General features: G+C 40.7%; 1 protein-coding gene across 2 annotated transcripts in view; it reads left to right on the forward strand.

Annotated features, from left to right (window-relative positions):
• MCTP1 (multiple C2 and transmembrane domain containing 1) overlaps window positions 1–16,433 on the forward strand; it is an 857,273-nt gene that overhangs the window by 335,482 nt on the left and 505,358 nt on the right. For both annotated transcript variants that reach the window (XM_075837154.1, XM_075837162.1), the window contains exons 4-6: window positions 3,736–3,815; window positions 8,579–8,690; window positions 10,408–10,437. In XM_075837154.1, coding sequence (XP_075693269.1) covers window positions 3,736–3,815; window positions 8,579–8,690; window positions 10,408–10,437 — 222 coding nt within the window. The remainder of the gene's footprint in view (window positions 1–3,735; window positions 3,816–8,578; window positions 8,691–10,407; window positions 10,438–16,433) is intronic.

Here is a 16,433-nt window from a genome sequence, read left to right on the forward strand (position 1 = left end):
GCAAACGCGACACGGCACTGAAAACTATTCCAGCAAAATCAGAAATCCAAAATCCAAATGGTGCTCCTACTATTCTGAGCCCTGCTGTGGGTCCAAACAGCAGTTTACCACATATGGGGTATTGCTATTTTCGGAAGAAATTGCTTTACATATGTTGGGGTGTTTTTTCTACTTTATTCCTTATAAATATCAAATATTTCTACGTTTTTTCACAAAAAAAAGTAGATTTTCATCTTCACATACTAATTCAAATACATTTATCAAAAAAACTGTGGGTTCAAAATGCTAACTATACCACTAGATAAATCCCATGAGAGGTGTAGTTTCCAAAATGGGGTCACTTTTGGGGGGTCTTTACTGTTTTGGTACCACAAGACCTATTCAAACCTGACATGGTGCCTAAAATATATTTTAAAAAAAGGAGGCCCCAAAATCGACTAGGTGCTCCTTTGCTTCTGAGGCCTGTGTTTCAGTCCATTACCGCACTAGGACCACATGTGGGATATTTCTAAAAACTGCAGAATCTGGGCAATAAATATTGAGTTGCATTTCTCTGGTAAAACCTTCTGTGGTACAGAAATTTTTTATTTCAATTGAATTCTGCCAAAAAAAAAATGAAATTTGTAAATTTCACCTCTACATTTCTTTAATTCCTGTGAAATGCCTAAAGGGTTAAAACACTTTCTGAATGCTGTTTTGAATAATTTGAGGGGTGCAGTTTTCAAAATGGGGTGATTTATGGGGACTTTCTAATATATAAGGCCCTCAAAGCCACTTCAGAACTGAACTGGTCCCTGAAAAAATAGGCTTTTGAAATTTTCTTGAAAATATGAGAAATTGCTGCTAAAGTTCTAAGCCTTGTAACGTCCTAGAAAAATAAAAGAATGTTCAAAAAACGATGCAAACATAAAGTAGACATATGGGAAATATAAAGTAGTAAGTATTTTGTGTGATACTAAGATGCAAAGTAGATACATTTAAATTTAGAAAAGTGCAAATTTTTGCTAATTTTCTCTAAAACTTGGTGTTTTTTACAAATAAATATTGAATTTATCGACCAAATTTTTTCCCTAACATAAAGTACAAAATGTCACACGAAAACAGTCTCAGAATCACTTGGATAGGTAAAAGCATTCCAGAGTTATTACCACATAAAGTGACACATGTTAGATTTGAAAAATCGGCTTCGTCCTGAAGGCCAAAATAGGCTGGGTCCTGAAGGGGTTAACATATATACATAAGTGGGTTCGGGGCACACCCTACACAATTCCAAATAAATCATGTTAGAAAACCTTGTACAACAAACCTTTGACATACAGCACAAAAACTTTACTGAAAGAGCATGGCCAGACGTGGCGGAATTGCTCTGGAATTCCGCTGCAGACAGTCCGCTGCGGTAATCCGCAGCAGACATATTCTCCATTGCTTTCCACTGCTTTTTAGTTAGGTTCATGCACACGTTGCGGAAAACCGCTGTGGACCATAGGCTGCGGTGCGGAATTTGGTGTCCGCAGCATACACTGGCTGTTGCGGACATGTAGCGGACTTGTTGCGGACTCATTGCGGAATTTCTCCATTGACTTCAATGGAGATTCAAAATTCCGCAATGACATCCGCAGATGTTATGTGTGTTGCGTAGCGTATTGGTTTTACGAACATGATATTTCTTCATTCTGGCTGGACCTATGTATTTCTAGGTCTATAGCCAGACTGAGCCCCCCTGCACACTAACCGTTATTACGGCACGGGCAGGCCCATAGAAGTCAATGGGGCTCCCGTAATAACGTGTGACTACGTGTGTGCACCCGTAATTACGGGAGCGTTGCTAGGCGACGTCAGGGGATAGTCACTGTCCAGGGTTCTGAAAGAGTTAAACGATCGTCAGTAACTGTTTCAGCACCCTGGACAGTGACTTACGATCACAATATAGATCAACGTGTTAAAAAAAATTGAAGTTCCTACTTACCGAGAACTCCCTGCTTCTTCCTCCAGTCCGGCCTCCCGGGATGACGTTTCAGTCTATGTGACGACTGCAGCCACTCACAGGCCCATCACAGGCTGCAGCGGTCACATGGACTGCCGTGTCATCCAGGGAGGTCGGGCTGGATGTCGAAAGAGGGACGCGTCACTAAGACAACGGCCGGGTAAGTATGAATTTCTTTTACTTTTACTAGGGAAAGGGCTGTCCCTTCTCTCTATCCTGCACTGATAGAGAGAAGGGAAGTACTCTTCACCTTAAGGCCTCATTTACACGAGCGTGTGCGTTTTGCGCGCGCAAAAAACGCTGCGTTTTGCGCGCGCAAAAGGCACTTGGCAGCTCCGTGTGTCATCCGTGTATGATGCGCGGCTGCGTGATTTTCGCGCAGCCGCCATCATAGAGATGAGGCTAGTCGACGCCCGTCACTGTCCAAGGTGCTGAAAGAGCTAACTGATCGGCAGTAACTCTTTCAGCACCCTCGACAGTGAATGCCGAACACAATATACACCAACCTGTGAATAAAAAAAGACTTTCATACTTACCAAGAACTTCCTGCTTCCCCCAGTCCGGGCTCCCGGCCGTTGCCTTGGTGACGCGTCCCACTCTTGTCATCCGGCCCCACCTCCCAGGATGACGCCGCAGTCCATGAGACCGCTGCAGCCTGTGATTGGCTGCAGCCTGTGCTTGGCCTGTGATTGGCTGCAGCTGTCACTTGGACTTAACTGTCATCCCGGGAGGTCGGACCGGAGTTATCGGTAAGTCAGAACTTTTTTTTTTTTTTACAGGTTCATGGATTTTCGGAGCGGAAGTCACTGTCCATGGTGCTGAACCAGTTTAACGCTTTCAGCACCGTGGACAGTGACTGTCTCCTGACGTCGCGTACCCGAACATTTTTTACCGGTTTCGGTCAAAACGAGTTTGGCCGAACCCGGTGAAGTTCGGTGCGCTCATCTCGAATTTGACACTCCGTTTGGATGTTTGTAACCAGAAAAGCACGTGGTGCTTTTCTGTTTACATTCAGGAGTTTGACAGCTCTTGCGTGATTTTCGCGCATGCAACGCAGGACCGTCAGTGTGGCATGCGTTGTTTTCACGCACCCATTGAAGTCAATGGGTGCGTGTTGCGTGAAAAACGCAAGAATATAGAACATGTCGTGAGTTTTACGCAACGCACTCACGCAGCGCAAAATTCACGCATCGTCTAAACAGCCCCATAGACTATTATAGGTGCGTACGACACGCGTGAAAAGCACGCGCGTCGCACGCGCGTATAATACGCTCGTGTAAATGAGGCCTAATACGCAACGGCTAATCCGCATCAATTTACTGCACATTTTAGGCAAAGCCGCAACAGAATCTGCAACGCAGATTATGTGCGGCATTGATGTGGACAGTGGCAGAAGAAATACGCCACGTCTGGTCATACCCAAATACTCATTAAAAAAAATCCTTTGCCTCAGCAAAGTCTTATCCTCCATTATTCCTTCTCATTAGTAAATGTCATGTTTTTGTAAGAGAGCATTCTTGTCTATAGGATAAATAGATAGAGGTTTAGTGAAGTATGACTTGAGGAATAGACTATGCTCTGGTTTGGTTGTTAGTCTTTTACTATGGAGACATGTAAGGCTGCAGAGGAGCTGTAGACATACAACAGTAGTCGCTTCTATTTTTATTTGAAATGCATTGGAGCAATGAATCATGATCCCTCCATCCTCTTGGCAGCCACTACTAAATGTGTGTTGTTGATTTTAATCGTAGGTATTTGATTATGACTTTGGACTTCAAGATGACTTTATGGGGTCAGCATTTCTTGATCTTACAACACTGGAACTACAAAGGTAAGAGAACTATAGTTATATATTTGTTATTGGATAATGCTTGACTCCCCTTGAGGTTTTATTATAAATCAGTAAACATTATTATACTTCATACTCTTCAGCTTAAAATCACCCCTGCTCAGGTAAAGTCTACACCGATTAAGACTCCCTGACCTTTCCCTGAGTGATCAGGAAGAGCGCTTATATAGCGCTCTCTCCGATCATGGAGAAAACTGTGAAGGTGTTTAATCACAGTCGCACAGTCCTCATAATGCCCTTTCTACTGGTGACCAGGTATGAAATAGTAACCCCTTCACCATCCTATACCACCAGGGATGCTTACATAAAACTCTTCACAACGTTAATCTACTAGGTCTGCTGACATTAACCTCTTCTCTGCCCTAAAACACAAAGGATGATGACATTAACCTTTTCATAGAACTGGAGGGATGCTGATATTAACCCATTAAATACAAACCAGATCAATACAATATCGCGCTGCTATCAAAATGCATGATAGGTTGCAATTCACATTACAGTCCCTAGGTGGCCACACATAAACACATATAGCATAGTTATCTCGTGACAGAGTATCGCAAAACCATGTTTTTTTTCAAAGCTGGTCATCTTGCGCCACACATCTCAGGATATGTTGAGATTAGAGGAAAGGTAAGGAAGGACACATCTGTAGATAAAGAACATATAACTAACATTATACAATAAATATAACCTAAATAAATTAGATACGCTGAATAAGCTCTTTAAAGAGGTTTTCTTTACTCTTTTATGTAAGTGAAGCTTATGCAAAAAAAGTTCTGCAACTTTGTAATATACATTGTGTATCAATTCCTCACTAATTTCAGCATTTTTGCTTTAGGGAACTGAAAGGGAACATTCTTGTTTACAACCAGAGACTGATAATATATCATTTGTATAATTCATTAGTATATTTTATATATTTTAGTGCTGTGTCTCCACCTTTCAGGAAAAAAGTGGCCCATGTCATAGGTTGGGCCACATTTATCAATGTATTTGCGCCTTTTTTTTTGGCGAACTTTACACCAAAATAGTATTATTTGCAGTATGACATATTTATTTAGTATTATTTGCAGTTTGACATATTTATTAACCATTTGCAACAAAATATAGAACCATTTGCACCAGTTTGTAAAAGTAGTGTAGAAAGTGGCTTAATGTTTGGCGAGGATTTAGACACATTAATGAAATGTAACTTTTTAAAAAGTTGCAAAAAATGTAGGAAAAAAGTCACATTTCTACTCCACACAGTAAAAAGAAAGTAGAACAATTGCCGGATTTTATCTAGTGTGAAAGTTAATGGTAGAGATGTATGCTGTAATTTATGCTGTGATTTAGGTGGAAGATGCAGTCAGAAATTTGTCGCAACATATTTCAATAAAATACAGTAGCCGAGCTTTAAATTAGAAATAGGCTAAAATTACACTACTTTTGATAAACGGGGACCGTTGAGATGTTTTTGAGATCAGTAGTAACTGTCTGCAAGGGGAGAAGAGGTAGGGGAGAGTTGTCTGCGTGTGTCTAGCACTCTACAATATATTCTATGATGAGAGGAAAACAAATAAGCGATCGGCTGTTTCTGTAACACCTCATAGACTATAATCGAGAGTGCCACGCACATACATTAGGGTCCTTTAGCCTTTTTATTTCGACATACAAAGTTTTTTTCTGTCGTAATCCGTACAAATGCAACATAAAAAAAATGGTGACATGCTCCATCAGATGCTGTATGAACGGAGGTTTTCTCTTCGACATGCATTGCTTCTAGTGGAGAATAGCTCCGTAGATATGGCATCCAATAAAGCCTGTGCAACTGCACACAGGTTTACGTCACTTTTCTGGCGTAAAAAAGTCAAAAATTATGGCGCGCGCCATAGTTTCTCTAAAATTTGCAACTTTTTATTTTTCTCGCCACTTTTCGAAAAAGGCTAGAAAAGGTGCGAGGACTCTGCCGAAACTACATTTTTACCACCATTTATGCCAGCAACTGCTCATAGCAGGCGTAGATTTGAATTTCTGACGCACGGACAACCAAAGCTTCACCAAATATATTAATATTCTTATATATCTTCATATATGTCCCCCACTGACCGTACAGCTGGGCACTTTCGCAGGGGGCGACTTTGCAGCAGGGGGGCGACTGGAAAATATGTATTTTTTTCTTCACGCAATGCATGTTTATGCATTATATGTAACTTTAGTTCACAGAGCATTTTTTAGATAAAAACAGAAAAATACCTAAATGTTTTAGGTGTGACATTTGTGGGGCCTTTTTCACCCATAGACCCGAATAATAACAAAAATTCACTGAAAATTCAACAGCAGTATGTGTTGTATTACATTTTTCGATGCGTTTAAAAAAAACACAATGACAAGTCCTTCTAATAAATATTGCATGGCCTGTACTTAACTTACAGCTGTTTTGTCCCCCTGCCATCTCTACGATTATTAATATCTGATCAGAAACTTATGAATTGGGGATACATTGCCATTTTAAAGTTACCTTTCATAATTTTATGTTTGTAAAAAATAATAGGCTACATTTGTATCATATATTTTGAAACGCCAAAATTTAATTTCAAACTATTTAAACACAGTACTGTGCTGATTATATTAAGGTCTCAATGACTACGTTCCTATCTTGAAGTTTACCAACATTTTTATTCATTCAAATTCTTTAATTTCCATGACAACTTTTTCAAAATGACGAACTGAAGCATTCATGATGTGAAATGTATCCTGTCACTAGTTGTTGCAGCCGATACATATATATGGTCCTGTTGAGTGCAACTACATAGTTGTGTTTATGCTGATATCACAATGAGTTGAGTGCAGTTGACCAATTCGGGTCTGCTATACTGACAACCTCACTGACAAACATGCAGACACGTGCCTATGGGTGGCCCTGCTTTAAGGATACCAACAGACGTGTCCACTCCTACTGAGCAGAGAGCGATAACTGCGGTCGTCAGATGACAGCCAGTATGTGGTAATCCTGCATTAATACCTGTTAGTGGAGATCAATTCAGAAGGGGGAAGCTTCATGCAGCAGCCATAAATAGGCTGCTCATGGTAAGTATCCTGTCAGCAGAAGGAACATGGTCGGAGCGAAAGGTAGAGTATATGAGAGCAAAGATATTGCTGTGACCAAGTGGTAATCGGGGTGGAAAGCCTGCTGTGAAACATGAGGGAAAGGGAGTAGCCTTGCATGGACCAACAGGGGAAACCAGGAACCTTGCTATTACCAAAGGGGAAACAGGGAACCTTGCTATTACCAAAGGGGAAACCTTGTTGTGACCAAGGGAGAAAAGAGCTGGAGTCTTGCTGTGACCACTGGGGAAAGTCAGAGGAGTCCTGATGTGGGAAGCTGCTCTGAGAAGGATGGCCCTGCTGTGACTACAGAACAGGAAGAATTAGTGGCTACTACTGAAACTCCTCCGGGGATGCTGTATGTATAAAGTGAAGGGGATACTGTTTTGACTACAAGGGGAAAAAGAGACTTCTGTGACTACCGGGAAGGGAGGGGAGGAAAGCTGCTATACAGCTTGGGGCAAAAAGCAGGCGCTAGCGTTATTTTTGTTGGAGGGTACTGAGGCACCAAGCGTTAATAAGAAGCATAACTATGCTGTTTCTACTGTTTCTTCTGAGGAAAAACAGCAATTGATGTTTGAAGGGTTATTTTTATCTTACAAAGTAATGGCATATCCCTAGGGTATGCCGTCACTTAAGATCAGTGGGGGTCCAACCTCTGGGACCCCCACCGATCCTGAAAATGAGGGGACTGCCGTGCTGATTTAGCGCTGCATTCCCTTCTTAGTCTTCCCTGCACAGCGGTGCTCCTGGCTCTACAGGGAACTGCAGCTGGCCCCATTTACTTTGCAGGAATAATCAGTAAATCAGCTAAATCAGCGCTTCGACCCTTCATTCACAGGATCGGTGGCAGTTCCAGAGCTTGGACCGCCACCATGAAATGATGGAATATCATTGTAGTATGCCATCACTTTATAAAATTCAATTATATGTTCACAAATCTGTATCTAAGAAACTCTAGTAGAAAATAATCATAGAACTAAAAACTAAAAACGCTTCTTCTTTTAAACAAAAAAAAAAGAATAAGATAATGGTTTCAGGCGTATGTTTTTATTCTCATGTGTAGTTCTATATAATTTCATGTATCTATCTATCTATCTATCTATCTATCTATCTATCTATCTATCTATCTATCTATCTATCTATCTATCTATCTATCTATCTATCTATCTATCTATCTATCTATCTATCTATCTATCTATCATCTATTTTTCTATCTTTTTCTGTACACACACACACATACTAAATTTAAAAAAAAAAAAAGCCTCTTGTATGACAATATAAGCATATGTGTCAACTGAGTATTGCTGATGTAGATGCTGACAAAACCCTGGCTAATTATATATTTGTACGTCTATGCAATGTTCCTATCAATTATAAGATACAGGTTGACATGTGTCAAGACAAATTATATTAGTTTATATTATTGTGCTACAGCTTGACATGCAGTACACAAAATATAAATAATATGTTTATGTCAAAATAGAATTTATTTTTATGTGGAACAAGATATAATAATAAGGTATAGTGAATTCATGACGAAGATCCTGGAATAAAAACATATTTATTAGTCATCTACTATAGTACTAAACGTTACCTTTGTATAAGTGATTACTGACAATCTTCATATTATTAATCTTCTTACTTTGTATTTTCAGCGCAAAAGATGTTGCTTTGAATTTAAAGGATCCGCAGCATCCTGAGCATGTTTTGGGAACAATATATTTATCCATTGTTCTATGTCAGAAGGACAATGTCTGCATGGATATGGTGAGTCACTAAATAATAAAAATAGTAGCAAAAAATACTGCTAATAAAACTGTGGACGTATGTGTACGTGTCATATGTTGTTATATTTATTGCACAACAGAAATTCACAATTACTTTTAAAAGGTGAGTTTTTCAAGTGAACCACATGGTGAGGAAATGATTTTGTTATCCATCATTTTTACTAGGCACGAGTCAAGTATTTCTTAGGGTTGATTACATACCCTAAAGAATCTTGGATAGCAGCAGTGACTTAGGGTATGTTCAAAAACGTCTCAAAATACAGAGCTGTTTTCAAGAGAAAATAGCTCCTTATTTTCAGACGTTTCTTGTGCCACTCGTGTTTTTCGCTGCGTTTTTTACGGCCGTTTTTGGAGCTTTTTTCAATAGAGTCTATGAAAAACAGCTCCCAAAACGTCCCAAGAAGTGTCCTGCACTTCTTTTTCGCAGTCGTTTTTTTACGCGTAAAAAAACACCAAGAAAAACGCTCCGTTGGAACAGAACGCCGTTTTCCCATTGAAATCAATGGGCAGATGTTTGGAGGCTTTCTGCTTCCGATTTTTCGGCCGTTTTTCTGGCATTTACGGCCCGAAAAACGGATGAAAATAGGCCGTGTGAACATACCCGTACATGTTGGTCATGGCCTTCTACCCGGTTCTTTCCCTCTGAATAAAGTTGGTGCGGATGTCAGTTCCTGTGTCTGACTTGTGTACACAAGTGCTGCACATCAGTCACAGATGGAAGCCCAGTGCAAGAGGTAAAAATGGGCTGAGTTCTGTTGGGACTTTTGTGGCATCCACTTTGGGGGATTATTTTGGCTGTGCACACTGTCTGGAGGCAAAAATGTTTTTGTTGTACTTCATGCACAGCGTATGATTTAACTTTCTTCACTCTTTGAGGATGAAGGAGGTTGACCTATTTGCATTTTGGAATGTTGGATGGTATCAGCTAAAAGGGACTGTCTGACTCAGGTTGTTTTTTAAAAAAAATTAAATAAAATACAGCATACAGGGCTGTAAAATACCGAAATAAGTAATACTCCACTTACCAATCACATTCCGTTCTCATGCCGATGCTTCCTTGGTCCCCCGCCAGACTCTGCTTTTCCGGCTTTAGCAAAGATGTGTTGACATGACAAGTCACCGCTGCATCCAATTATTGGTTATTGAGGTGATGTGTTCACACCACTGACATCTCCTCTGCAGACAGTGATTGGCTGCAGCAGTCACATGTCATGTCAACACGTCATCGCTGAAGTCAGACAAACAGAGACCACCATGTGACCAAGGAAGTGCTGGCACAGGAGCGTCAGGGGAATGGTAAGTTGAGTATTATTTATTTTATTATTTTACAGCTATGTACACAGTTTTGAAAAATTTTCATAGGGTCGGACAAATTCTTTAAATTCAGGGGCATATTAACTAGTCACATTGCTTTGTAGTAAAAACGTTTAAGGGACACATTGTGGCTTTGCCTTGACAATTGCTTCAATCTCAAATATCCACATATCTATACACACAAATGATATGCAAACACTTGTACAGTCAGATACACATAAACACATATACTTAGATATATAATATAGTGTGGATTGCAACTGTCGGTGGTATGGCTCTTTAACTACCAGGAAGATATGGAATTTGTTTTGATAAAATACAATACTTGACTTAACATGCAGACATTGTTGATGACCTCCTTAACACATTAACCTTTTCCACAGCCTTTATCTATGCTCAAGTCCTCTGAGCCGGTAAGCAGTGTGTAAGCTGTGAAAACTATTGCTGTTGTGCTGTTGCTAAGTCACAATCCATTAAAGCATGGTTATGTTTGTTTCACTGTGAAAGTCATTGCATGATATTATTTTCTATGTCATATTTATTTTTTCGATTACCATCAATAATGAATGCATGTACTTGTCTTATTTGGAGACCTTATCTTGCAATGTATTATTTTGAAGGTGATGTCTACTTCCAGATACATAGAAGTTATTAGAAAGTCACCATTGCTTTTTCTACTTTTTGGTGAAAATGTTTAGCCCTCTAGCATTTAGAAAACATTGCCATGTCATCTGTTGACAGGTAGCATATTATACTTTATTAAAGGGGTTGTCTCATAAACACAATCCCATTTCAAATGGAAGCTATGGGTCTTGCTTCTCTAACGCACAGCGATCAGCTCTTATCGCTGGGTGAAGCCGCATCTGGCCATATATTACCCCTGCAGGGAAAATGTAGCATTACAAAGTGGCCATTTAAATGAATGTCTGTCCATGTAATGCATGGACGGGCCGGGCTGTGTCCCCTTCTAGCTCATAGAGGGGTATCCTGAGCGTAGAACCTACTCTATGGCATCCATATGTCCTAATAGGGCATATAGACAGGGTTTGTCTTCACGAGACAACCCTTTTAAGTACACCTTTATTCATACTGAATATTAGAAAACCATTTGATAAAAGCATTAAACAGTATCTCAGGAGTCAGGATTAGTAGTTGATTGTGGATTAATAGTTGATTTTTTACGTCTGAGCAGAGTAACAGTCAAAAGATTCTTTAGTGTAAATTAAAATGTAAAACAGTTGTTTTTCTTTTTTTTCATATGCTCTGCTAAGGCAGGTCCAGGGCCTAAGGCTGCACTACTGAGACATTCTGATGACAATATGTCCCCAAGTTCTGTTAGGTGTAGTGTAGTCATGAGGATCTTGTGTGGACCTAAATCTCCAAATAGCACAAAATTCCACTAATCCAGCACTGGGAAGTTCAGTAATCTTCTGAATCCAGTTTTAGGCCCCATGCACACGACCGTGCCCGCAATCACAGCCCGCGATTGCGGGCACGGCCGGCCGCTGACTGACAGCCGCATTTTCGGGCCGTGCTCTCATACAAAGTATGGGAGCACGGCCCGCAAAATGCGAAAGAACGGACATGTTCCATAATTCCCGGAACATTTCCACGGCACTGACACCCTTCCGTAGTGCTACGGAAAGGTGTCAGTGTTCAATGATAGTGAATGGCTCCGTTTTTGCGGACCGCAATTGCGGTCCGCAAAAACGGAGGTTTTTTGCTGTCGTGTGCATGGGGCCTTAGAAAATATTTTCTTAAAGCTGTATTAGATGTAAATTACCTGATATTTAACTATGCGTCTTTGACTTCTTGGTGGCATTTTAGTGAAGATTTTTTAGCTGAAGCATCCCTACGGGGTGAGTGTGGACAGCATTGTTGGAGGAGATGCATTGCCTGCAAAGTCGGTCAGGGTGCCGATAGTAATATTGGATGGTCTGGTTTGTGCGCTGTACAGACCAGAGGCATGGCTATAGATGTATTGGATCAGGAACTAGAGCTCAACTGAAAATTCAGACACTAAAGATGCATTTATTATAATTTCTTCATACCCGCATGTAAGGATGACCAGCGTAGTGTATGGTCAGGGGCAGAATAATACATGCAGGCGTGTCTAAATGTGGGAATATGGATTTATTTGGTGTTTTCAATCCACACAAGGTCTTCACGAAAACACTGCATCTGAGAAACTAGAAGACGTCACCTCTCAGTAATAGAAGATTAGACTTTGGGACTGTCATTTGAGTGATCATATCTCAGCATAGAAGTAAGATAGTAAAGAATGGTTTTCACAGTACACCAGAGGATTCTTTCTTAATTTCTTCTGGTAGGTTTACTTTGAGGTTGGTAATCAATTTGTAGTTCTATGTTTCTACCTATTGAAGAAATCTATTTAAAATGCAAAGAAAGACGTTTAAGGTTTTTTTAAAATCACATTCAGTAATGGGGAAATAATGTAGCATAGCTATATGACAACTTCTGTTTAGATATACCAAATAAGAAGAGTCAGTAATGGCCATACCAGCTTCGATAAGTGGCAAATTTACCCATTGTGCAGAAAAGAAGCATTGTTTAATAGTCAAGATTAAGAGTCTGCAAGACAAATACGTCAACTTCCTTTAACATCTGTGAGTAAATCTCTAATGTATTGGTGTTTTATTTTAAGAAACATTTTGGGTAGAAATGGAAATTTCAGTTTTGACTTTTGACATGTAAAGAGGTGCTAAGCTTGCCAAGACACTTTTCTGTGTATAATTTAAATGTGTCGTGCAGTGTCCCACACCTTTCCCTGCAAGAAGCACAAGAAATCTACTCTACATCTATTGTGGTGATGGTCATCCTGACATATTGTGGAGGCCACATAATCATCAAACGGCCACAAAATCATCAAAGGGCCTTACATCACATTCAGCCAGGGTCAGAGTTACTCTGCTGTATTTGTGGCCGGTGTTTTCTCCATATATTTTATTAAGCTAAAAACAGAATCTATGTAAAGGATCTGCCAGGCACAGCTTCGGGGTTAACGCCCATAGGTAATCAGTCGACACCTGAGTCTATGTCTCTGAGACTGACTCCAGCTTCCACCACTCAGGCTGGCAGGCTTAGGAGTGGGAGAGCCTATCACAGCCTGGCCAGACTCAGCTAGCTCCCGCCCTCTGTCTATTTATACCTGCCTTTCCTGTTCCTCCTTGCTTGTGATTCTTCTCGTGTGGTTTCCTGGCCCAGCTACAGCTCCTGACTATTTGATCCTGCTCCATACTGACCCTGGCTTACTGACTACTCTCCTGCTCTGCGTTTGGTACCTCGTACACTCCTGGTTTGACTCGGCTCGTTCACCTCTCTTGTTGCTCACGGTGTTGCCGTGGGCAACTGCCCTATTTCCCTTAGCTTTGTGTACCCTTGTCTGTTTGTCTCGTGCACTTACTGAGCGTAGGGACCGCCTCCCAGTTGTACCCCGTCGCCTAGGGCGGGTCGTTGCAAGTAGGCAGGGACAGAGTGGCGGGTAGATTAGGGCTCACTTGTCCATTTTCCTACCCCTATCATTACAATCTACTTTTGTTTTTAGAAAAATACACTACTGTTCAAAAGTTTAGGGTCCTTATTTTTGAAAGAAAAGCACAGCTTTTTTCAATGTAGATAACATTAAATTAATCAGAAATACACTCTATACATTGTTAATGTGCTAAATGACTATTCTAGATAAAAACATCTGGTTTTTAATGCAATATCTACATAGGTGTATAGAGGCCCATTTCCAGCAACCATCACTCCAGTGTTCTAATGGTACATTGTGTTTGCTAACTGTGTTAGAAGGCTAATGGATGATTAGAAAACACTTGAAAACCCTTGTGCAATTATGTTAGCACCGCTGTAAACAGTTTTGCTGTTTAGAGGAGCTATAAAACTGACCTTCCTTTGAGCAAGTTGAGAATCTGGAGCATTACATTTGTGGGTTCGATTAAACTCTCAAAATGGCTAGAAAAAGAGAGCTTTCATGTGAAACTCGACAGTCTATTCTTGGTCTTAGAAATGAAGGCTATTCCATGCGAGAAATTGCCAAGAAACTGAAGATTTCCTACAACGGTGTGTATTACTCCCTTCAGAGGACAGCACAAACAGGCTCTAACCAGAGTAGAAAGAGAAGTGGGAGGTCCCGCTGCACAACGGAGCAACAAGACAAGTACATTAGAGTCTCTAGTTTGAGAAATAGACGCCTCACAGGTCCTCAACTGGCAGCTTCATTAAATAGTACTAAATAGTACCCGCAAAATGCCAGTGTCAACGTCTACAGTGAAGAGGCGACTCCGGGATGCTGACCTTCAGGGCAGAGTGGCAAAGAAAAAGCCATATCTGAGACTGGCTAATAAAAGGAAAAGATTAATATGGGCAAAAGCACACAGACAGAGGAAGATTGGAAAAAAGTGTTATGGACAGACGAATCGAAGTTTGAGGTGTTTGGATCACACAGAAGAACATTTGTGAGATGCAGAACAACTGAAAAGATGCTGGAAGAGTGCCTGACGCCATCTGTCAAGCATGGTGGAGGTAATGTGATGGTCTGGGGTTGCTTTGGTGCTGGTAAAGTGGGAGATTTGTACAAGGTAAAAGGGATTTTGAATAAGGAAGGCTATCACTCCATTTTGCAACGCCATGCCATACCCTGTGGACAGCGCTTGATTGGAGCCAATTTCATCCTACAACAGGACAATGACCCAAAGCACACCTCCAAATTATGCAAGAACTATTTAGGGAAGAAGCAGGCAGCTGGTATTCTAGCTGTAAATGAGTGGCCAGTGCAGTCACCAGATCTCAACCCCATAGAGCTGTTGTGGGAGCAGCTTGACCGTATGGTACGCAAGAAGTGCCCATCAAGCCAATCCAACTTGTGGTAGGGGCTTCTGGAAGCATGGGGTGAAATTTCTCCCGATTACCTCAGCAAATTAACAGCTAGAATGCCAAAGGTCTGCAATGCTGTAATTGCTGCAAATGGAACATTTTTTGACGAAAGCAAAGTTTGAAGGAGAAAATTATTATTTCAAATAAAAATCATTATTTCTAACCTTGTCAATGTCTTGACTATATTTTCTAGTCATTTTGCAACTCATTTGATAAATATAAGTGTGAGTTTTCATGGAAAACACAAAATTGTCTGGGTGACCCCAAACTTTTGAACGGTAGTGTGCATCTGGAAGAATACAGACATATAAAAAGCCCATAAATAGATACATGTACAGAAACATACAGTACACACATGACTCAACTTTTGGAGATGGGAAATATACCACAAGGCCCCCATAACAGAAGTTAAAACAGAGGACGGGTGTCAAATTAGCCGTGAAAAACTGATGTTTTTCACGACCGATTTGCATCCGTGTGAGACCCAATTTTACCGATCCTTCATAGACTTGAGTCCATTGAGGGATCCGTGAAAACTGGCAAAAATAGGACATGTCCTTTTTTCACAGGCTGTTCACATAGTCCGTTAAAAAAAATAGCCGTGTAAATAGTCCCATAGAAGTACATTTATTTTAATTCAACAGTGTGACGGCCGTTAAAAAAACACAGAAGCTATAAATAGGGAAAGTAAGTAAAATGGAACTCCTGTTCCAATTTTATTGGTAGTGTAACAAGTTAAAAAGAACTTAACAGGGTAGTTCAGTAGCAAGGCAGAGATGGGTGGAGGGTGAAGGATCACAACATATTTCTTTGGTTAATTGTGCCTACGCGTTTCTAACACGTCTCGTGTCCTTATTCATGGCATGTTAAAAAAACGTCCGTCACACTGCCGATTATGCCATTTGTGTGACCTCTTAGGGCTTATGCACACTACAGGTTTAATCGGCCGTATGACTAAGCCCTAAGTTGTTAATCGGATGTTTTTTTAATGGCCATCACACGGCTGCATTAAAATCAATGCATGTCTATGGGGCTATTCACACGGCCGCTTTTTTAATGGGCCGTGTGAACGGCCTGTGAAAAAATAGGTCATATCCTATTTTGGCCCATTTTCCCGGATTCCTCAATCGACTCAACTCTGTTAAGGAATCTGTGAAAACGGGTCTCGCACTGGTGCAAATCGTCCGTAAAAAAACGGCTGTTTTTCATGGCCCATTTGACACCCATTCGTGTGAATACGGCCTCACTCTTCTGTTCTTTATGGTTGGGCAGAACACACAGCGTACTTAACCCCTCGTGCTTGATCGGTATCCTGGGGAAGACAGACAAGTGATATATATCAGACACATGAGGGCTACCAGTTGAGCATTACTGATCTGAAGGTTCATATGTCTGATACATGTCTAATACATGAGTAAGGTTGGCAATGGGACACACTAAGTTTATGTCTGCACAAGCGCCAAGGAAGGAGGAGCCTTCACCCTCACATGTCTAAAACAGAAATTTTTACTTT

This window comes from Rhinoderma darwinii, chromosome 1 (genome assembly GCF_050947455.1).
Source record: "Rhinoderma darwinii isolate aRhiDar2 chromosome 1, aRhiDar2.hap1, whole genome shotgun sequence".
Lineage (NCBI taxonomy): Eukaryota > Metazoa > Chordata > Amphibia > Anura > Rhinodermatidae > Rhinoderma > Rhinoderma darwinii.